Here is a 23,739-nt window from a genome sequence, read left to right on the forward strand (position 1 = left end):
AAATCAGACACATGTGGTGTGGGTTTTTTTGGAGGGGGGGGGGGGGGGTCAAAGGAAAAGTTACTTGTATTTTTTTAATTGAATTTAAATGTTATTGAACATTAACCATAACCAAAAATGCTGCATCAAGGTGTGTGTTTGAGTGTGTCAACAGTGTGTTTGGCGGTAGGCAGGTGCGAGGTGATCGAGCAGCAGGATTTGTGCTCTAGCTTGATGGAAGAAAAGTTTAAAAAAAAGTTTTGGATGAGGAAAATCCTGGTTTTTCTATTGCCGAAGAAAACATCACATCCAACGTGAAAAGGTGAGGGGGGTCTTTGAAAAAGGCACAGCGGTTGGTGTAGAAAAGTCTCGTTAAGGCACTTAAATTTGGTGAACCTTGAGGGCAAAGATCTGATGGAAATGTCTTCTCATAGTGAAAACAGAAGGCTTCTTTCTTGAAGTGGTATCAACGCTGCAAGGGGTCTCACTCTTCTTCCTCCTCCTCCTCCTCCTCCTCCTCCTTCGCTCATATTCCTCCTCTTCTCTAACCTGAGGGGGTCTGAGCGTCTGCAAGCAGCTCCGGCCTCAAACATTCAATCGGACATTGGATGTTCTGGAGAGCCGAGTAGAAAAGGAAACAGAAGAGATATTGTGACGTATTAGTTTTGACTAAAATACAGTAGCATCGATTTGAAAAAACGGACTATTTTTTAACACGAGCAAGTCCTTTTCAAGCTTAAAATTGTACGAGTGTGTCTATAAGCGCGTTAACATTCGAGGCCGAAAGTAAATGTAAAGCATTTGTTTTTCACATCGGCGACATAACGAGACACCGACCAGTTTGCGTAGAGCGTTTTCTCTGTAACGGTCGAAGACGTCCGAATGGACCGGCTGAAGGAGGTCAGCGTCCACATCGGCGGGTCCTCCCGGGCTTCTGCAGTTCTCACAGCGCCAGCCCTGAAGAGGTGGAGGGACAGGATGAGCACAACAAGGGACGCCATGAAGCAGTTCTGGTGGCGGGACACACAGACAGCGTTGCGCACCTGTTGTCCTCCGTAGCAGGTACAGGTACAGATGGCGCCCAGGTATTCCTTCTGCCACTGGTTTCCCACCTGGTACATTTTCCCATCGTCATAACACGTCGACTCGTCTGTAAGGGGACAGTCACACGTCAACACAGATTTATTTTGTTTTGTTGCATTAATGCCCTTTTCCGTTCATTTCCACAACAGCCGCGGTCCAAATGTGTGCGTTACTTACGGGGTTCACATTTGAATTCTCCCTTGCCATTGCCCATGCAGGTGCAGCTCATCATGTGACCGTTCTCGGCCTGGCGATCCCACTTCTCGCCAATGCGGTAGTTATTATTGTTGTCATGACACCACTCTGACGGAGGGGGAAAAAGAAGTGAGATGAGAGAGAGAGAAAGTGAGGAAGGGAGTGAGAAGAGAAATGAATGGACATCATGGAGAGGGATATGTAAGAGAAGCTCATTAGAGCAAACATTTCCAAAAACATCATCAGACAACGCCCCAGTGGGTTTTACTGGTTCCCAGTGGATTACATACATTGTGCCAGTGGGAACAAACACATAGAGGCAGCGAAATGACATTGAACTAATGGATGTTGTCCCAGTTTCTGGTATCGTCGTGTTAGTTCTACGGACAATACCAAAAAACAGACAGACGCCAGTTAGCTTAGCAGAGCAGCAGAGACACAAATGACATCATTTTATTGCTATACGTAGCTGCACATAGAACCGTACAATTCTATGCCTTTTCAAAAGGCTGCTAAAAGGAATTTATAAAAGCATTCGCTGCTTTGTGCATCGCACAACTCGGACTCGTTCTTTCAGGTCGTGACATCGATACATGGTTTTGTCTTATAAAATTCCTCTTGAGTAAAAGCACATGGAGTGATATAATGTATAATTCCATGGCGTGTTTGCGAAGCATGCTGGGGTTATTAAGCCACTCACTGGATGAATCACATCTAAAATGGCCACTGCCCAGCCCCAGGCAGCGGCACCACAGCTTGAAGCCCGTCTCAGACATGCGCTCCCACTCTGAGCCCACCTCGTGGAAGGTCTGTGTGAATGTGTCGTAACACACGTCCCGGTTGGTGGAAATAGGAGTGTCACCTGGAACTAAAAAGATGGGATACAAAACTTGATTTATCTTTACAAAAAGACAAGGTGGTGGAGACGGGTTTCCTCCATCTTTAGATCACTATTCACAGAGAGACGTGCTACATCATTCCCAAGGTCGAGCGTGGACTACTGTACCAGCGTTGCCGACGGTTACGACTTCCTCCAAAACCTTCTCTTTAGCCCCGCCCCTCATGGCCTCGACCACGACGTTATAGGAAGCTCCGGATGTCAATCCAATCAACGTGGCGCTGTTGGAGGTGCCAGGAAGACGCATCTATGTGGAGGAAGAGGGCGATTAAAAGTGGTTCTTACCCCTGTGTGTGTGTGTGTGTGTGTGTGTGTGTGTGTGTGTGTGTGTGAGAGAGACTGTGTGCGCGCGTACCTGAAAGCCTCTTTCCTCCAGGTGTGTGATCGGATTACAGGACACCTCGTACTCCGAAGTGTGAGGGACACCGGACCAGGAGATGGCCGTGATGGTCTGCGCTTCTTGGGGCCACTCGGTTTCATTGTCAGGGAAACCGAACGCAAGACCCGGCAGCGGACCGTCGCTCACCTGCAGGACGGAACGCACGGTGTGGAGATACGAAACCACCAAATGTCCCACGTTGAATGAGAACCGACGGCTAATGCCTTGATAGCCGTTTAGCCTCAGTTTTCGCTCTATATCTCTTAAGAGAACCACGTGTCGGGCCTCCTCAAATCCCACCAACTCAAGGCGAGAGTAATCTGAACCATAGCGGACCACTTCCTACCTTGACCAAGGGCACTCGGTTTCCATCAGGGCCTGCTACGGGAATGTAGATGAGAGGTTCTCGGAGAGTCGGTCTCTGGCCTTCTCTGGGTCCGCTGAAGGGGCCGTGAAGTCCGTTGTTAGGGCCGAGGTTCTGGTACTCCGTGTAGATGTGCTGGCCCTGCTGACCCGGTTGGTTCTGACCACTAGTACCAGCCAAGTGAACATGGTTGGTGTCAAAACTGCACACAGAAAAAAAAATAAAAAGTAAAGAGTGGTTTGAGGACAGGGGTTAACGATATGTTGAGTGTTTTTGTTCTGAATCAATGGGTTTGATTTTGCGTGTTCATACATCTGGTCGTTGAAGGACTCGGGGACATCCAGGATGTCGGGGGAGGGCCGGTGAGGAACAGGAAGCTGAGGGACCAAAGGCTGATGCTCTATTGCTGGCTCTGTTGGACAAGATGCAAAACGTATGCCAGCGGTTATACGCAAGCAGGGCAAAGCACATGCAGAGATCCACCGGGTAAGAACACACAAGATGGTTCCGTTTCCACTGTGCGACAGAACCCATTAGGCTAGTTATTCAAGAATATAAACAACTGTAAACGCATCATGCAAGTCATTGGGCCCTTTTTAGATATTATTTAACACAAAGCCGATCTCTGATGTGTAGATTTTCCCACATCAGTATAGTACGGAAGAATATACATATATACATACAGTATATTATTCCATACTAGTGTAATGGTGTATTCTACATTAGCAGTAGTTAGACAGGAAAGCCAGCAGAGGGCAGCAGTACAGTGCACTCAAACATAGCCATAGTGCATATGTGGCAATTGTAACTTATTACCTGGACAATATCACATCAATAATCAGAACATCAGAATCCTTACACTGAACGGAAAATGACGTGTTTCTCAAAAACAGTGTGAAATCTTTTTAAGAGAAAGGAGTAAGCTTGACTTAATAAAAAGCAGTGAAGGGTTTGCAGGGGCCATCGGTGCTGGCAGGTGGATGCTGCACTTACGTGTTTTTCCTTTGCCCACTAGAGGTGTGCTTCTTAAAGAATTCTGCAGGGCAACAATCTTAATGACGTACTCGGTTCCTGGTTTCAGACCTGGAAAAAAAAGAAGAAAAAAAAACCGTTTACATTCAAGTATTTGTTGTTTGCCACATTTGGCAACGCATGCATCTGCGCGTGCGGATGCGTACGATGGAGCCCGCGCTCCCCCACCCACCGTTGACGATGGCGTGGCTCTGGCCTGCGTGGGGCCTGGGCATAACCTCCCGAGGCAAACCCCCGGCCTCCTCGTAGGTGACGTAATACCCAGTGACCCCCGGACTGCGGGACGGCTCCCAGCTGAAAGAGATGCTGTCCGGGTTCAGGGAGGTGAAGCGGATGTTTGTGGGCGGGATGAGCACCGGTTTGGCTGAAAGGGACAAACGAGTAAAGAGCATACGTCGTCATTGTGGAAGCTACGTTTCACACTCCAAAGTAAGAGACGAGCGCTCACCGGTGCTGGCGGTGAGCGTGAGCGGCGCGCTGCGTCCGTTCCCTTTCAGTGTGTAGATGTTGATCTTGTAAGTGGTGCCGGGCTCCAGACCTGAAGGGACGGGTAATAAACACGGGGGAAATCTGATGTAATGACTGAATTTGTTCTTTTCGAAAAAGGTGAGGGGTGAAACAAAATGCTCTTAGGTCGTCACGTCGTTGTACCTGTGATGACGAAGGAGCGCGAGTCGGGCCCCGTGGTCCTCTGGAGGGGTGTGTAGCCCGAGGAGGAGGTGGTGGGAGTGGCCTCGACCAGGAAGCCAGAGATGGTGTCCGTCTTGGAGCGCCACGTCAGCGTGATGGAGGAGTCGTTTACGTCAGAGATACGAACGCGACGGGGCGGGCTGATGTCTGGAGGTGTCCGAGGAGAGGGACAGAAGGCCACGGGTGACGAGATGGTTTTAAAGTTGTGAACTCCATCTCTCATGTTTCAAGCATGGAAAACGATCCATTCATTTTTGACACATTTCACAACAAAAAAGGTACAAACTCACTCTCCAGGGTGGTGATCTCTCCTTGGACCGGCCGGCTGGTCAGAGAGTTTTTCAAGGCATAAACGTGGACTTCGTAGGTAGTTGCAATCTAAGGGAGAAAGAAAAAGAAAGATGGGCAAGATGTGGAAGGTTGTAGAAGATACTGAATAACACTCGCAGGTCCAGGCTCACAGAGCCGCACTCACCATGAGGCCCGAGATGTGCGCCTGTGTGGCGTCCGGGGCCAAGTTGATCTCCTTGGTGGGGCCGCTCTTGTTCTTCGGGTTCACCACCACGCGGTACCCGGTGAGCCCCGTCAGGCCACTGAGCCGGTTCTCCTGACCCGGCACTGCCCAGCGCATGGTGAAAGAGGTGGGGCTGACCTGGGAGAACTGGAGGTCGGTAGGAGGGGAGATGGCTGGGGGGGGGGAGACGAATTGAGGTTTAGATGGAGCGAGATGCCCATTGAACTCCCCACATTTTTAGCCGTTAGTTCCTCCCGTACCTGTAGCTTGGGTCCCAACCAGCGGCGCGCTGGCGGTGTCGTCGTGCACCGCGATGACCGTGACGGTGTATTCGGTGCCGGGTTGCAGACCGTGGATGACAGCGGACTCTGCGTCTCCCCGGGGGGCGGGGCGCAGCTCCCGCTCGCCCTCCTCCGAACTGGAGTACAGGACCCGGTAAGACGTGACGATTCCCTCGGGGCTGTCCCAGGTGATCCGGAGGGAGGTCGAGTCGATGTCCGAGAAGGTCATGTCTTTGGGACGGTCCACATCTAAGAGCGGGGGAGAACGGTGCCAGGGCAGCTGGGTTAGATACTTTTTCCATATTAGAGGGCCCCCCCCCCCCACAATATATTTCTCAAGAAAGTGGAAAGCCTTACTCGTTAATGCATTCACCACCACAGGAGAGCTCTCCCCGTCTTGTCCGAGAGCATAGACACTCAGAACGTACTCTACCGTGGGCATCAGTCCCGAGAAAGTCATTTCTGTCTGGTCTGAAAAAAATAAATAATAATAATAATAATAATAATAATTAAAACCTGGTTCAGCTTTAAAATACCAATGAAGTATTTGGTATTTGAACCCCGTACCTGGTGCCACCACCTCAGTGAAAGACTGCCCCAGGCCATTTCTCGGGACCCCGGTCACCCTGTATCCCTTGATTGGGCCCTGGGCCGGGCTCCACCTCACTGTGACGCTGTTGTCGTTCACGTCCATCACCTCCATTTCAGAGGGAGATTCAACACCTAGAAGAGGGGGGGGGGGGTGGGATTAATCAGAGAACGCTGCGAGGGGAAATATGTGGAAGCAGGATGACGTCTATGAAGGGAAAAGAGGGCGCGTACTCGTCTTGTGCATGACGTAGATCGGCGTGCTGGAAGCGGGGCTGTCCCCCCGGCCGGTCACGGCGTACACGGTGACCGTGTAGTCGGTTCCAGGCTTCAGGTTAGTGATGGTGGCAGTGGACTGAGAGCCGGGCACCGTGAACTCCTTGGGATTGCTGTGACCTCCTGGATAGAAGAACGGTGACGTGATGTGAGCGTTCGAGACGTCATGTGGCTACTCCACAGTTTTAATATTCCATATGTGAATAGTAAGCTCACCGCTCTCTCCGTGAGTGACCCTGTAGTAGCGCACGGTGACGGGTGGAGCGTCCCAGCGGACCGTGATGCTGGTGGGGGAGGAGTCGAGGACCTCCAGGTCCGTGGGAGCGTCGGAGACTGCGGGAGAGACAGAAACATCTCAAATGAGCAAAACGACACGACGATATGACGGTGGGTAACTGGAGGGATCTGAAAATCAGGAGGTCGTACTGGTCTTCTGCGTCCCGCTGAGCGGCAGGCCCTCTCTGGGCCCGCTCACCGCGTAGATGTTGACCAGGTACTCCGTGTCGGCGGCGAGGGCCGTCAGGGTGAAGTGGTTCCTGGACGGGGGCAGCCTCTCGTCCTTGGCCCTCCCGCCGCTGGCCATCTGGTAGCGGATGCGGTAGCCGGTGATTTTGCTCTGGGGAGCCAGCCAGTGGATGGTGAAGGAGTTGGTGAAGATCTCGGAGAAACGCAGGCCAACTGGGGAATCCAGAGCTGAGAGGAGAGGCACAAAAAAGGTCATCCGTCAAAAGGCCATTGGTGTTTTTCCCCTTTGAAAAGACCACCCAGTAATAGCGTTTATAGCATATGAACGTGGTCCTTTTTTCAGGACCGACTGAAGATGACGCCTCACCTGTTTTGTGGGTGCCGACGAGGGGCGAGCTCTCTCTCTGCTCATACACGCACACCACGCTCACCAGGTACTCCGTGTTAGGCAGCAAGTCTGAGGACAGTGAAAAAGACATTAAAGTAGTTGTGTGCCTGTGTATTGTATTTTTTTTTTAATGTAACTTACTCCTCAGCACCACACTGTTGCTCCCGTCCCCTGCGCTGGTTTCTGTAATGTCGTCTTCATCGTCAATGGGATGATACCTGAACAATGAGACCACAGGGGTTGTTTTTTATTTTATTTATTTTTTTACATGCGGCTGTGTCGTCAAGACAGAAGAACCTGGATAAAAAAAAAAAAAGATTCTTAAAGGCTTATTTTTTTCCCTCTCGTACCTGATGAGGAAGTTGTTGATGTCAGCTGGGTTGGGGACAACTGGAGGGACCCAGGTGACTTGAATACTGTCGGGCCCAACCTGGTCGAAGCCCAAATCGGTGGGTGCTGGTACAGCTGTTGAAAAGAGGGAGCAGCTTGGATCAGAGTGTGGTTTTTTTATTTTTCTTATAGTGATGGAGGAAATGAGGGGAGAAACGACAAACAACAAAATAATGTAATGACTGAACTAGAAAATAGTTACACGTTTATATAAAAACACATTTTTATTAGCGTGTAAATCCATCTGAAGTTTTACAACCAGCAGCGTTTGCATTGGGGGGCAAAACGAGCCTCGGTGTGATTAAACCGCCAAAACTTAAAGCAGATGGTCCTGGCGTACGCACGGAGGAAGAATTACAACTGACAACACGCTGCACGATGACATCAGCAGCTGGTTTTGAAAGGCCAACAAAAACCTCACCGCCACCATCGGACTCAACATTTACTATCTGCTTAAAGCGTAGTACAAGTCTCGCCCGTTTTGGACTGAATGGCGCTTACAGGTCTGCTGGGTGACCGTGGAGGGCTCGCTCTCGCCGTTCTCCGTCACCGTGATCACGCTGATGTCGTAGTCGATGCCGGGCTCCAGCCCGTAGACGGTGTACTGGCCGGTGGACGGCGCGACCATGTCCTCGAAGATGGGCACGCTCTCGCCGGCCGCCACCACCGTGATGCGGTAGCCCGTGACGGCCGTGGCGTTGAGCGGGGACCAGCGGAGGCTGATGGTGGTGTCGCTCACGTCCCTGAAGGTGAGGTCCGTCAGCCCCGGGACCTCTGGGCGGGGGGGGGGGGAGGGGGATCGGAGGAGAAAGTAAAGAGAGAAGACGACAGAACCACCGAGGAAACGGCAGGCGGAGGAAGGGACGGAAACACAAGAAGAAAAAGGAGCGGAGGTCAGGAAAGGCGTCCGCTTCCAGTGGGGTGAGATGTTCCACATATCACACCCATGGAAGGGCTGCTGCAAAGCGTCTCTTCCTGACGTGTATATAAAGATCTTCTTTCATTTGTCATGCAATGAAACGACTCCATTGAGAATTTGTAATATATACACGTCCAATATAGCATTAGTCATGCAAAACGTCTGCTAAATGCTATTTTGACATATTCATTTCCGTTTAATATCATTTATAAATGGGGGCTGTTTGTTCTTACTGGCGACAAACATTTCCATCATAAACGTGTGAGAATCAGTGACATCGTGAACAGCAGCTCCCCCACTCACCTGCTGTGATGGTGGTCGATATCGGAGTGCTCTCCATATCGTCCCTAACCGTCACCACGCTGACGTTGTATTCCACTCCCGGACTGAGGTTCTCCAGGGTGAAGGAGTTCTGATCGGCCTCCACAAACTCCTCCAGGCGGTGTCCCTGCTGCCCCTTGGTGGGGGCGCATGTCACTTTGTAGCCGTCGATATCTGAGAGAGAAAAAACAACGTGGGTGGAAAATAAATGATGTAAATATCGCAGCAAACGAAGAGTCGTTTCAAACCAACAGAGGGGTCAAAGTCCTTTGCATTTCAAGCCCACCTGGTGTGCTGGCTCCGTTCCACTGGACTATGAGCTCCCCGGTGCCCGGGTTAGACTCCAGGTGGAGATCGGTGGGAGGAGACAGAGCTGGAAACAAAAGAAGAAGAAGAAAAACTGAAAAGCGTTAAAGACGTTGGCGGGCCACCGAGAGAAAAGACGCGAGTCACGGTGCACCGGTTCTTCCTCACGTGTCACGACGCGGCGTACGATTGGGGTCCCCTGCTCGTGGCCGTTTATGACCGGCTGGACACTGTACGTGTACTCCACTCCAGGGGTCAGACCAGAGACGTAAATACTCCCCGAGTCAGAGTTCACATCCCTTGGGGCTTCTCCGCCCTGACTGGGACGCACCGTCAGCTGAGGGGGGGAGGGGGGTAAATAGAGGCAGTGTCAGAGAGGAGGACATGGGCTCGGGGGGGGGTGAAGGTCAGAGAGGTCAATGTTTTCCCAAGAACATGTGAGGCAGAGGAGCATTCTCAACTCGGGTGTGACATATTTCGGGTTTAAACCCCGGAGGTCTGTAGGTCCGGTGTCACCTAACTTCAGATGGAGCCTTCACTCCAACCCAAGAACAAGAGAGCACGTTTCCAGGAATCATCACACAAGCCACTTCATCAGACATAGCGACACAGTGACGGTACCTTGTATGCAATGTGGGGAACTGGAGTCCAGGAGATAATGATGGAGGTGTCAGTCACATCCGTGCTGAAGTCAGGGGCGTGGCCCATTGGCGGATCTACAAGCGCAAGGAAGTTCTGATCAGTTACAGTCCCCTCATCTTACAAGAGGACGGTTTATTCTTCAAAATGTATTTGACACTTAAATCCTGCGATGAGACACACGGCGTCCTCGTTTTGAACACTCACTGGTGGCGAACGCGGCGGACTCCCCTTCACTCAGCGTGTTCTCCTGCTCGGCGTGCAGCACGGCGGCGTACCGGGTGTCGGGCCGGAGGTTGAGCAGCGTGTACCGAGAGGGGCGGGCGGGCAGGCGCAGCTGCTCGGACGCGGAGCCCTCCACGTGCAGGAAGAGACGGTAGCCGCTGACTTTGGCCCGGGGGGCGAACCACAGCATCACAGCGCTGTCCTCGGTCACGTTGGTGAAATGGATATCTGTGGGAGCATCCGGCTCTGGGAAAAAGATAAATAAAAATACACACGTTAGATGTGGAGCATTTGATCTGAAGAAGGTTGCACACGTCTTGGCGCAGTGGTTCTCAGCTGGTTCTGGCTCCGGGACCCACCATCACCCCTTGGTGACCCAAATCGAGGAACATTCTCAACTTCTCAAATTTATTCAAAATCGAGTTCATAAGCTGAATTTTATATTCAGGATGTTTAATTATCCTAAAAACCCAAAGTCTCCCCCCATATCAGAATGGTTTGACCCAACCCGGCACACGATGCTGAAAACATGGACGGAGGAGCCGGCGAAAAAAAACGACACGCTGCATTAAAAAAAGTCCCTTCAAAATAAAATCACAGGAATTCTTTTGTGATTTTTTTTTTTTTTTAATTCTAATTTTTATTTTCCCATTTCCCATTCAAAACGGGTCCCACCAGTTGAGAATCGCTGACAAAACTGCAGGACCTCCGTTATACTCACTGGTGGCCTGCTCCCCGATGAGCGGCGGGCTCTCCTCCCCGTTGCGAAGGGTGTACACGTTGAAGCCGTACAGCGTCCCGGGCTCCAGCTGATGCGCTTCGACGTAGGTGGTGACGGGCAGGGTCATCACCCTCGGGGGAGAAGCGGGCTCGTCGACGGCGGCGACGGTCACCCGGTAACCGGAGACTGCGCCGGCCGGGCCGGTCCAGGTCAGGACGATTTTTTTATCCGACACCTCGAAGAACTGCAGGTCCGTGGGAGAGGAAACTTCTTCTGTTGACAGAGAAAACAAACAAAAAAAAAAAAAAACAGCTTAAAGTGTCGGTCTAGGGACAGGCTGATGTTAGGGTCTGAGTTTTGATGTATTATGAGACCACATTAGGACAAACTGGATGGAGGGACAGACTCTTCTAGGTCACGAATCTTCGTTACATCACACAGACTGTACAAAAAGTACACGCATACAAACACACTTGGTTGACCTGGCAGACTGTAACGTTTCACGTAACAAGAGTCATGCAGCATGAGGGAGGAGCCGCTAGAAACCCGATGACTTCGCTCTGTGCCTTTTTGAGAATTGGAATCTTGTGTCTCAATCTGTGGGGGCTTTCAAAGGGGCAATAAGCAATAAAAATAAAAAGCAATTAAAGCCAATAAACCGGGCGCTCTGGAAGGTGTGCAAAAATCTGAATGTGACCATTTGGAAGCAGGTGTGGACCTCAAAGATGTAAAAAATGTTAAAAATGCCATATATGGTATTCACTCACACACACACACCAAACATGACCTGACTCAGGGTTTTCAAATAGCAGTTAGGTCCCCCTTGTTTTACACCTTGTTCCTGTACCTGGCGCTGGAGCTCCAGCTGTGTTGACTTGCACAAAGATGGGCTCGCTCTCCAGGCTGTCCTCCACGGCGTAGATGCTGACGTTGTACAACTTCCCGGGCAGAAGGTCGCTCAGGGTCACGGAGGTCGCCGTGTCGGGGAGGGTCAGCTCAGTGCTTTCGCCTTCCACCGACGGCGTGTAGACGACGCGGTAGCCTGCGTTTGCGGAAGGGCAAAGGTCACGCGTGGGTCATTGCGCGTAAGGGGACCCGTCAGCGGGTTCAAACTAGGACGGCGGATTCCCGCGTCATCACGTACCAGTGATGGGAGCCAGGGGCTTATCCCAGCTGATCACCATGGACGTTTCTCCCACCTCCTCCACTTCGTGGTCAGCGGGAGCATCAGGCGCTACGGAAACAATAAAGAGGTGCAAGTGTGAGAAGGAAAACTACCATTGCTGCTCCTTGATTTATAGTCACTGGCGGCTTGCGGGGCCTACGAACCAGTGGTTTGTGAAGTGGTTAGAATGAGGTTGTTCTCGCCGCCAGTTGTAACCTCATAGACATTAACGGTGTATTTCCTCCCAGGTAGAAGCTCATTGATGTTCACTGAGGTGGCCGTGTGGGGCAGGTCTGATGGGGAAGAAAAAAATATATATTTGAAAACGGCTAAATAAGCAGTCTGTCTTGGTTAAAGGTTCAGAAATGCGGCCCAAACTTGACAGCGTACTCCAGCGTGCATTCACACGTGCACGTGTGGCCTCACCTAGCACCAGGGGTTGTCCAGTGGTCTGTCCCTGCTCACTGAGCTCGTACTCCACTCTGAAACCAGAGACCGTGTCGGAGGCGGACACCCACGAGATGACGAAGCTGCTGGAGGTGATTTCAGTCACCGACTCGGAGATGTCGACCGTGGGCGGAGGCGGGGTGGTCTCGCCTTGTGATGTCGCCACTTCAGGGGGGGGGGGGAAAAAAAAAAGAAGGAAAATAGGAGAGTTGGTTCCCTGCTGCCTCTGAGATCAGGACGTGGCCAGAATTATTCTGATTAGTATTACAAAATAAAAGCACAAATCAAAAGGCGATTGCATAACGTTGCAAACACATGCTCATATTTATCTTGCAAACCACTGCAGGTTAAGCAGGAAGAAACGCATAAACTTAAAAATAACCGGCCCGTACGGATGATTAAACATCACCGAGGTCCGTCAACTGCCCCAACTCACGTGATCCGTAGTTGGTGGTGAAGTCAAAGCGCGTGAGCTCCTGGCGCCCGAACCGCAACACGCTGATCAGCTGACCCTCGTAGGTGATGCCCGGCTTCAGGCCGGAGATGGTGTAAGAGTTCAGATGGCCTGGGATCAGCACCTCCCTCCACGCGCTTTGACTGTTTTTCTGGAAAGACGGTGATGGAGAATGTCAGGAAAAGAGGAGACGCGTCCGAGGCGGGAGGCGGGCGGCCGAAGGACACGGGCGAGCAATTTGTTTGTCTCACCACTCTCCATTTGAGGATGTACTGGGTGATGTGAGCAGATTGTGGGGCGTTCCACTGGATGGGGTGGGAGTTGGGTTGGGTTCCTGATTCAGTTATGATCACCTGGACGGGGCGACTACCACCTGTCAGCGAGAGGGAGACACACACAGAGAGAGAGAGGCCTGAGCGATACAGAACAGAAACAGAATCTCCAATTTATTCAAAATCAAGTTCAGAAGCTGAATTTTATATTTTATATTCAGGAGGTTTATCTTAAAAACCCAATGTCTCCCCCATATCAGGATGGTTTGACCCAACCAAAGCAAAAACCGACACTCCGCTGCATTAAAAAAAGTCCCTTCAAAATAAAATCACAGGATGATTTTTTTTCAAATTTTTATTTTCCCATTCAATGGCCCAATGACCCAAAAAAAACGGGACCCACCAGTTGAGAATCACTGGGCTATTCTACCACACGATACGTGTCCGAAAAGTTGTACACGACCCGCCTCAACAGTGAGAGTTAGTGAGCGTGCTGCAGTCTTTTCCTGAACAGAACACAGAAAGAGTGAAGGAAAACTAGCACAAACATGAGAGATTCCAGCCCAGATTTCACCAGCTGGAGGAGAGACGCCTTTGAATCTACCTTCTCCTCCATTTCATACATTTAAAAAAACAAAAAAAAACACACTACCCAGGGTATATGAGGCACTTCAACAAAACAACGAGCATCCGAGAGTTAAATGAAGAAGCAGGAGAAAAAATAAATATGCTGCCAAGCCGATGACAAAAATCCTGCAACTTTCAGTCGTAGAAAACGTGGGTTCCAGTGTTTGACTGAGCTCCTCGGATCTGCTCCCACGCCGCCAAAAGGCATTTAAGCAAAGTAGCAAACAACAACAACTATGCACTATGTTTGTTTCCTGGAAAACCTTGCGGCGGGGTGTAATACGTGTGTAATACGACACAAAAGCCAACGAAGTTGTACCGTCCGTTGCTGTATTCGGAAGTGAACAAAGCGCATCGAGTCACCTTTAATGTAAACAGAAGTCATGTGGCGAGCAGACTCGGGACGCGAGCTTCTATAAAGAACTATAAAAGAACTGAGGTTTTAGGACCACTTTTTCCAAACGGCAGACCTGTAATCCAAGTTTCTGAGCAAGTGGCTCGGTTAACCCAAAGTCGCTCGCAGATACACAAACCTCAAAAACAATCTGGGACCAATTACCGCCTATTACGGGACCCACAGGCCACTGGCGAGGGGAAGGGTTACACAGAGTCACATGTGGGAAGCAACGCGCACACAACCCAGCAGCATGACACACGTACCTGTGCAACGCACATTCAGACAGCTTTCTGTACTTTGCACAGCCAGACACAACATTAAGCATCGGTGCAGATAAGGGGCCCGGCGAGGTGGTGATAAGGACCACAGCGAAAAAGGGGAAGTAATGTCTGCAGTCGCCCAAAACAACAAGAAACAGCCCGAACGATTCAAGATGAAAACGCCCTCCAGACGAGGAGAGATAAAAGCACAGCGCGGAATAAGAAACACACTCCCCCCCCCCCACCAGAAGATCGTATCAATGCTTGTGGTATCTCTTAAAAAGATCCGTCCCTGAGATTTTCCATTTTTGACCTTTTATGGTGTTTCTCCCCCCCCCCCGTAAGCCAACCGGCTGGGAGCCTGGATTCGCCGCCCTTCAATCTCAGCGAGCTGCATTTTGTGTGCAGAGCAGCTTTACAGCTGGTTGCGATTATAGCCACTTATTGAGGAATACTGACCTATATTTTGTATGTCCCTACAACCTGCTTCACACACACACACAGTTTAAATGTTCCTTTACATACGACTTGTTTGAAGCTCCAGCTCTGTAACTGCTAAGGTAGCTTCTAGCAGATACATGACGCATCAAGACCATCCCGCTGTGCACCACTATTTTAAAGTAAAGGAACATGTTTTGGGGGGGGGGGGGGTTTCGGGGATGCCATACAACAAGATGGAGAATGTGTTGGGGTTGTAATGACCAAAAAGGCTAAAGACTAAAAAGATAAACAACAACAACAACGCCGCCTGTAAAAGGTTGACCATCACGGCTGCACGATGCTTCATTATAAAAAAATACTCTGCGGCACAACGGCCCATCCGAAGTGATCCTCTAAATGTAAAACAGACTTTAAATGTGTGCATGTGGTAGATGTGTGTGTGTGTGGGATGGGGGGGTAAACACACACGTGCACACGGTGATGTTTTGTACAGCTGTGGCAACAGCACAGGGGATGTACCACATACTAGCAAGAACAAAGGCTCAAAGTAGGGGAGGGGAAGGGGGGGGGGTGCATCTATAAAAGAGGAAATCACACCCCCCCCCCCTCCCATCGCTGTCTGTTTCACATCAAAGTCAAGGGCCTCATTTTGAAGGAGACTTAAACCAACACGTTTCCCTGCAGGGCACGGAGCGTAACGCGTGAGCTCAGGGTAACGTCGCTGAACGCATCCCGACAGTCTCACAGCTACTGTGAACTTCTATCCTGTTCACTGCCAGCATACGCGCATCAAGCTGTGCTTTAAAAGACACAAAGCATCAACAACTAACACACTAAGAAGGAAATAGAACCAGGGGCCGACACAGGATTAGGAGTAAAAAAATTAAATAATAAAAAACTACAATATTTCATCATAGGTTAGTAAAGTAGGGATCGGCTCCGTAATGGGCTTCAAATCTTACCTGGGTAGGACTGCTGAGGCTCGCAGCTGAGCTCTCCGACCCCGTTGCCATAGCAATAGCACTTGTACATGATCCCTTGGATGACTTTGTCCCAGGACTCCCCAATCTTATAGAAGGCCCTCGTCTCGGGCTCCTGGCACTGATCTGAGGGCAGAGTCATCGAAGCGGGTGATGCAACTGGGAGGGCGGGGGGGGGGGGCTGTAAAACAGCCCGCCGCGTTCCCTCCCCTCAAGAGGTCGATCGGACGCCGGCAACTCACCGATGGCGTCGCACTTCCAGCGGCCGCGGCCCTGCCCGAAGCAGGTGCAGTTCATCGTGTAGCCCTCCTCGTGCTGTTTGCTGAAGGTTTGGTTCACCTCGTAGGTGAGACTGTCCACGATGCACTGGTCTGCAGCAGACAAGCATTTATAGGCAACATGTTACCTTTTTTCCCCCCAGGTCACTCACCCCTTATGCACAGCTGCCCTTGTGAACTGTGTGTGTCTGTGTGTGTGTGCGTCTTTGTGACGCAGGTGCTGCTGAGGGGCCCCCCCATAAAGTGCAGGTGTGCAGCCTTGCTTGTTGACCTTTTGGCCTGCGAGTTGTTGCGGATCCAGTGTCACTCGCATGGCCCGGAGCCCGTCACCAGCCACAACGGAACCCACAGTATCTGACCTTCTGGCACAAACCTTTAAGCTGGGAGTACGCAACACAACTCCATTCTCCCCTGCCGTTGCCGACGCAGGTACATCGCATCATGTGACCCAGAACGTCGTGCCGCTTGTCCCACTGCTCGCCCATGCGGTACATCACCCCGTCACTGCTCGTGCACACTTCTTCGTGGTCTAGAAGACACAGAAGGGGGGGGGGGGGGGAAGAATAAATAATACAAATCAGATGCACAGACCAAACACATCCCGCAGCTCGTTAGCCAGGCGACCGGAGCGGAGCACTGTGGAGATTCTAGGGTCACTACACGAGGCCACAGAGGGTTCAACCAACACCAGAAGCCAGAAACAGCTGTTTCACCATCATGTTCTTAAATAAGGGAGTCGTTTTTCTATCCAGGAGACGTGGAGAGTTTGTTCTGGTAGGGTTTTACAGTGAAAAGGGGCTCCTTGCAAATAGCTTTTATTGTTGCATTCCATGACTCTGGTGTGTTTTGGTGCCGTGGAGCAGACAAAGCTCATATTCATGCACGTTCATCGCTCCACACAGGAGGAGGGAGGTGGAGGGAGAGATAAAAAATTAAAAAAAATTAAAAGATGATGTGTTTTCTTGGGGCCCAGCACAGAGTTCTCTAGGGCAGGCAGGATCTGGACCAGAGCCAGACCATCTGCTCGCTGGGACCAGAGATCATTTGAACCTGGTCTGGCTGCTATCCATCAACGCCCGAGGCCCCCGGGGCAGGAATACAGGGGCCGGGGGGGGGGGGGGGGGGGTAGCCGGGCTCTGGTATGCGGTGTGCAGTATCCCCGGCCCGTGGCTGAAGCCTATTGAGCATTTGAAGGATCCGAGTGGCCCGGCTTGTGAGCAAGGTTATTTGATTGTAATGGTATATATGCGTTGGGGGGGGGGGGGCGTTGCTTAATCCGAGGCCATTTATTGCCACATATGTTACGCATAGAGGAGTTTGACTCTGTGAAATGTTTAGTTCTGCCATCAGCGTGCCCCGGGCTTATCATGACCGGAGACTAATGTCTGCTTACACCCCACCCGTCCCAGGTTGTCTAAAGCTGGAGGGCGTAAAAAAGGGGGGGGGGGGGGTGTGACTGTATTTGGCTAAGGGATCTCTTTAAAACCAGCCGAGATTTTATCATGGCGAAGGAAACTCCTCTTAATGACGCGCGATGGAATGTTAGAAGATTCCAGCTGAGGCGCAAGAAGAAAGGCCGACGCTGCACGTTCGCTTCGATTGTTAGAGGAGGTGCAGGAAACGGTGGAATAATGTGAGGGGGGGGGGGGGGGCAGTTCGCACGGTGGAGACAGAGAAGCAGGTCAGCCCGGGCCCACACTGCGACCCCCCCCCCCCCCCCCCCCCCCCGGAGGACTGGGGAGGGGCTCCAGACGGTTACCGTCCTTTTAACAACGCCATTAACATCTCAAGTGCCATGTTTGTTTTGACAATCCCTGTGAAGCCATTAATGTCAATATCAAAGCCCCCCCCCCCCCTCCCTGCAGCACTGAGTTCAACACAGACAACCTGACACTGGCTAAAGTGTCCCCCCCCCGCCCCCTACTCTTTAAATCTCGACAGGGTGTCGTTAACAACAGGGTGTCGGTCCAGAGGTGGGTCCCAGGATTGAAGTAGGCATATAAAGAAAAGGGGAGAGAAAATGACAGCTTTAAAAAGAAAAGAAAAAAAACAAACTAGAAATCAGCACAAATTGTTCCGACATCACTTGCAATGTGGTGACCAACAAGGATCGGTATTCTTCATGCACACTCATCTGAATCCCTTCAGACGTCAGAGCAAAGTTTATACTTCGATCAATCACTGTCCAATCCAGTGATCAATTATTAGTATTATAGAAGCAGAGCTTAAAAATGAAAGCTTTCCTCCAATTTGTTGTAATTTGAATTGTTTTACATCCGTCTGCTCTGGACTCGTGTAACATGACTCACTATAATTAAGCTATAAAAACTAATAATTGATCCGTTATCTGGATCTTGGATCTACACTCAGACATCAAAATACCTCCGCCTGATATCTAAAGCAGTCCTTTAGCTTCTCATGGTGAGTCCCTTTGTGAGGTGGCGTGTTGGTATCATCATTACCATATCGTTAGTGCGCCGTAAATGACCCCCCCCAGTGTATTAGCCCCTTTTGTTACCTGTGGAGACCTAATTGACACCTTTCTCTCGGGGCAGTGACTTCAATGTGAATTAGATTAGATGTTGTCTGCTCATAACAGCTCACATGTAAATCAAGTAAAGGTTTCCCGTAAAAGGCTTAAAGAAGCGTCTTAAACCGGAGGCTTTGTGCCTTTTAACTTAAGAGTAGGAGGGGACATTGTAACTAGCTGTGCTAATCACATTAGTCGCCAATATGGCAAGAAAACACTTCTGGCTAACACTAATATGTTAAATAAATTAAGTTATTTAGGTTTTTTTTTAAATGGACATAGAAATTATATTTAGGTCATCAATAATAGGAGTGGCATTCTTTTGGTTTCAGTACCACACAACTTTAAAATGCATTCAAAATCCTTTACTTCTTCTTCTTCTCACACACTGAAGCTGCCGGTACAAAGTACGCATCATGTCTTCAACCGGGACACCTGGTGCACAGAGGACTGTGGGTCACACTAGACGCAGAGCACGCACACTGCCAAAGACAACCAGATGCGGTACGACATCCTGGTATCTTTTGGGGCTGACATGATATGTATCGGGATGAACTAAATATTATTTTGGCGTACTGGACAGTATCGTAGTATGCATAATGGGGCGCATCGTTCACGTCTCTCCACACACACACACACACACACACACTTACCAGCCATCGGACAGAATCCAAAACGCTGTTCTCCATCGTAGTCCGTCGTGGTTCCACACCACTTCATGCCGTCTCTGCGACCATCTGCAGTGCAGTCGGTGTAGTTTCGCCCATTGTAGAGGTAGGGGAACTGGCACAGGGCACCATTCGAATTGCCGCCTCGTGTTGCCACGATTACTGTTGAAAGGAAAACACGGTTAACAATCTTTCCCCCCCCCCCCAATACAGTCAGCTAGTTAGACCCCCGGCTGAGTAGCATTCAACCCATCTGCTCACCATTCCTCTCCGTGCAGAGAGAATACTTCTGCTCCGTCTCAAAGTCCGAGGAGGTGGAACACCAGAGATGTCCGTCGCTGCGTCCCTCGGAGATGCACGAGTGGTAGGTCTTCCCCTTGTAGGCGAAGGGAAACACGCAGGGCTGACCTCCGGAGTTGCCGCCGTACACCGGAGCCGGTCCATCTGTGCGAGGAAAGAGAAAAATTGACTATTGAACACACAGCAGCGCGAAATCACCCCCGTTGCTTTTCACGAAGCGACGTCGCTCACCCCACGGTTCACAGCTGACTCCGTTGCCGAGGCAGGTGCAGATCATCTGCTCGGCTCCCTGCTTCTTCATCCAGCGCTGGCCGACGAAGTAGGAGAGCCCCGCGTCCGCCCGACAGGGGCCCACCTGGGCGGCGGGCTGGGGGGCGGCGGCGGCGGCGGCGTGGTAGACCGCGGGCTGGATGTTAGTGATCACGCGGGAGCCGGTGCCTGGAACGATGGGCCGATGGCAAAATTAAAAAGGCTTCCCAGTCGGTGATGATGCAGCGAAAAACCAATACCTTCGAGTTAAGGCCGTCGACGTTAAATAACTGAAAGACGACTGTAGCGCTTTGCCTACAGTGAAGCATCCAATGACATGAACGGACACATGCTCCTGTCCCCCTCACCCGACCACTTCATTCATTCCCTTCTCACCCAGGCCGGTGGTGTGGAGGGAGGCGTGCCGCTCGCACTTCCACTCCCCCCGGCCGTTCCCCGTGCACAGACACTGCAGCGAGTGGCCCTGGGCGTCCGTCTTGCTCCAGGCGTCTCCGATGCGGTGGGAGGTCAGAGTGTCTTGGTCGTTGCAGCGATCTAGGAGGCAATTGTGAGACGGCGTTGTGGTTGGAAACATGCGGAAACCTTTGGGTTAATGTTCAGAGTGAATGTTTAAGACAGTGATTCTCAACTGGTGGGTCGGTTTTAATGGGTCGCGGGCCTTTCCATGGGAAAATAAAAATTAGAAAAAAAGAAAAAAAAAAATCACAAAAAAATCATCCTGTGATTTTATTTTGAAGGGACTTTTTTAATGGAGTGTTTTTTTGCGCTCGTCAGTCCATGTTTTCAGTAGCGTGTGCCAGGTTGGGTCAAACCATTCTGATAAGGGGGAGACTTTGGGTTTTTAGGATAATTAAACATCCTGAATATAAAATATAAAATTCAGCTTATGAACTTCATTTCGAATAAATTTGAGAATGTTCCTCGATTTGGGTCATTAAGGGGTGATGGTGGGTCCCGGAGCCAGAACCAGTTGACAACCACTGGTTTAAGAGTAATGCCTCCTGGCCACCAGCTGTTCCCGTGTTTGAGGCAGCGTAAGAAGTCGGCGACATGAAAACATCTGAGGCCACCCCGAAGTCTTTCCAACATTCATTCTCAGCCTGCATCATTAGGGATGAAAGTCTTTTTTTCCTAATACCAAACACAACTGTCAACATGTCCTCACACAGCTGGGAATATCTTCCAACAAAAGGGCCGTGAGTTCTATCAGTGCAGAGCACATCTGCGCGGCGCTCCGTCAGGACAAAGTTGTATTGACATACGGGACGTGTTTAGGCCGCAGAGATACAGCTGTGTGGGTGAAAAGATGCTGATTCAAACAGATTACACATCGACTAAAATGGTTCCGGTGACGGTTTTATAAATAGAGGTCCTTACTTCTGGAGGTGCATGTGATGCGTCCGCTTCCTTCTCCCATACAAGTGCAGTCCACCACCATCCATCCCTGGTACGGCTTCTCCCACGTCTCCCCGACGAGATAGGACGTCCCCGCAGAGTTGTCATAGCAACGCTCAGCTGGAGGAAACAGACTCGTGAGCTACTAAACCAATCCCCCAAAACGCAACATATCATAACAATAAATGTATGCTTTAAAAAAAAAAAAAGGCCAATTTTCTTGCAAACCAGCCGGTCCCCCCCCCCCCCCCCCCCCTTCAGTCATCGTTAGTCAGTGGTGACTCACCAACAGGTTTGCAGGTCCACTCTCCCTTGCCGTTACCCAGACAGACACACTCCAACATGTAGCCTCCCGTTTCATGAGGTCTTTTCCAGGTGTCACCAATCTTGTAGGAAGCGCCACCCTCGTGACAACGGTCTGGGTGGACAGGAGGAAAAGTGTGTTTAGACTGCGGCCGATGTGCATGGTGTGATGCACGGAAAGAAACACACACACACACACAGGCATTTCTCCCTTTATCGTAACGGCCGAGGAAAACACGTGAGCCGGGATGTCCGCTCAGGGGTCAGAAAAGGTCAACTCACTAGAAAACACCAACTTACTGCCGATGGTGCAGCTGATCTTGCCCCGACCCGACCCGATACAGGTACAGTCCCAGATAAAGCCCTCCTTGGGCCTCTCGTAGGTTTCTCCCACACTGTAGGACTTCTTGTTGATCTTATCGTAGCACTTTTCCTCTGCTACAGGAGGGTGAGGGGGGGGGGGGGGGGGGGGGGGGTGGGAGGGTGCGTTTAATGTTTGAAATGCAGATGGAATCATGTGGGGAAAAGAGTTTAACACACGCAAACTAACCTTCAGGTTTGCTTTTACACTTGATCCCAGCGACTCCATAGCAGGTACAGACCAGGAGGCTGCCCAAATATGGTCGTTCCCACTGGTCATTAACGCCGTAGAACTGTCCGTTCTCTAAACAACCATCTGACCAAATCAACAAAAAAGAACAGAAAAAACAAATAGAGCTAATTAGACGTCGGCACAAGCTAGAGTCGGACAGCAGGAGGTCCAATGGAACGCGTGCTCTTACACTAGAACACAGTGGAGGGAAAATGTGAGGGACAGAGAAAACTCACAGGCTGTACCGTTTGTCTTTAATTGGTAAAAAGACAAATTAAAATAAACAGTACACTTTCTAAGTGGAGCTCAGGCACGGCTGTGAAATGGATCCTGGATGAGTTCACTGGACTTCACAAAGGCCCCCAGGGCTAAGTGATAAATCAGCTGCACAGAGAATTAAATTATTCCCACCTTAATTCTTTCTCTCCCCACCAGAGAGAAGGTTTCCTTTGTTCACATCTCACATGACGTCCACAGCATCTTTTTTTTGCTTTAAAACTGAAGACTTTTTACCTGGCCCGTTTTTTTTTTTCTTGGGGGAGGTTGAGAAAACAGAAAAGAAAATTTGGGGGCGTTTGTCAACTAAATGCAAATGTCGGTATATAGAAGGGGATTACATTTTTTTTTTTTAGGAAAACAAAGTTTCATGATTTCTGTCTCGACAAATGCAAACAAATGCGTGAACTGCAATCTCGTTGTGTATTTAACTCCATCAAAGTAAACTCCGGTGGCCCCTTGCTGCAACACCGCAAACACTCACCCTGAGAGACCGAGGAGACGTGATGCTGCTGCGCCTGTCGCCGGCTCCTGCGCGCCGCGTCGGGCATGCAGTGCGCCGCGGCCCCGATCAAGAGGGCCACCAGCACCCTGGCCACCGTGCTGCGGGACATGCCTGCTCTCAGGTGCGAGTCGCCCCGGTTATAAACGCGACGCGGTTCCGGGAACGGGAGCAAAAACTCGGGTAAAAACGGTTTGATTTTTTTCTCACGGAGAAGAAGAAGTCGGTTGCGAAGCTATCCGAGATCGGTTTGGGTTCGGTCCGCTCCTCTCCAACGCGCGGGCCGCAGTGTGCAGGTCTGCGGGCTGTGGGAGTGATTTATCTCTGGGCATGGCTTAGCTTCTGCCGGAGGAGGGACCGACTTCCCTCCCAGGAGGGCAGACCAAACTTTTGCGAAACAAAGAGGATTACGCCCAAACATGCTTCTCTTCCCTCCCCCCCCCAATGAAGTAAGATTATTTTAAATGGTCTACATCCAAACACGCTTTTTTTTTACACTGCCTTCGCTATTATTACCAGAGGCAGCAGGTTTGGATCACCCAGTTGAAGATGTAGGGCCGTGACTAAACGTTTGCAGTTTTGGACCTTGTGCGTCCATCCATACACATGAATCCTGGAATCCTCTCACTTTTCCTCTCGAGGCCTAACTTCATACTATATGCATTTATTTAAGCAGAGCTATCCTTGCTGCAGGATGCTCTGCAGCACGTCAGCCTGGTGGTGACATGCAGGAATTAGGTCAGTGGCATCGGGGTCTGGAACGTCTCCAGTGGCCTCGTGTTTCGATGTCTGGAAATTGTTTATGTGCGCAGGAGTTTTTATTGAAATGAGTCCTCTGTGATGTAAGCGCACTGTTATGTTGGAGTTAACAGATCAATCTTCGTTTTAACCCGTGCTCCTCTCCCATCTGCCTCCCTTTTTTCAAAGCA

General features: G+C 50.6%; 1 protein-coding gene across 1 annotated transcript; it reads right to left on the minus strand.

Annotated features, from left to right (window-relative positions):
• Positions 1 to 34: 34 nt before the first annotated feature.
• Positions 35 to 23,100, minus strand: fn1a (fibronectin 1a). The gene is made up of 49 exons (XM_037488763.2): positions 22,793 to 23,100; positions 21,991 to 22,116; positions 21,741 to 21,878; positions 21,424 to 21,555; positions 21,120 to 21,257; positions 20,118 to 20,276; positions 19,704 to 19,910; positions 19,434 to 19,616; positions 19,158 to 19,334; positions 16,348 to 16,503; positions 15,939 to 16,067; positions 15,679 to 15,822; positions 12,971 to 13,092; positions 12,702 to 12,870; positions 12,245 to 12,430; positions 11,983 to 12,111; positions 11,798 to 11,887; positions 11,501 to 11,695; positions 10,654 to 10,926; positions 9,915 to 10,178; positions 9,690 to 9,784; positions 9,237 to 9,405; positions 9,049 to 9,135; positions 8,745 to 8,936; positions 8,024 to 8,296; positions 7,483 to 7,597; positions 7,274 to 7,350; positions 7,112 to 7,201; positions 6,706 to 6,972; positions 6,496 to 6,612; positions 6,238 to 6,402; positions 5,983 to 6,138; positions 5,773 to 5,886; positions 5,395 to 5,664; positions 5,096 to 5,307; positions 4,911 to 4,998; positions 4,582 to 4,767; positions 4,379 to 4,468; positions 4,103 to 4,294; positions 3,892 to 3,981; positions 3,211 to 3,310; positions 2,881 to 3,100; positions 2,511 to 2,681; positions 2,264 to 2,402; positions 1,958 to 2,125; positions 1,240 to 1,365; positions 1,023 to 1,129; positions 817 to 936; positions 35 to 592 (listed from the first exon to the last, which is right to left on the minus strand). Exons 1-49 carry the CDS (start codon positions 22,920 to 22,922, stop codon positions 524 to 526), a joined length of 7,512 nt encoding a protein of 2,503 aa, XP_037344660.2. The 5' UTR covers positions 22,923 to 23,100; the 3' UTR covers positions 35 to 523.
• Positions 23,101 to 23,739: the final 639 nt, after the last annotated feature.

The sequence above is a fragment of the Pungitius pungitius genome, chromosome 10, assembly GCF_949316345.1.
Source record: "Pungitius pungitius chromosome 10, fPunPun2.1, whole genome shotgun sequence".
In the NCBI taxonomy this organism is placed as follows: Eukaryota; Metazoa; Chordata; class Actinopteri; order Perciformes; family Gasterosteidae; genus Pungitius; species Pungitius pungitius.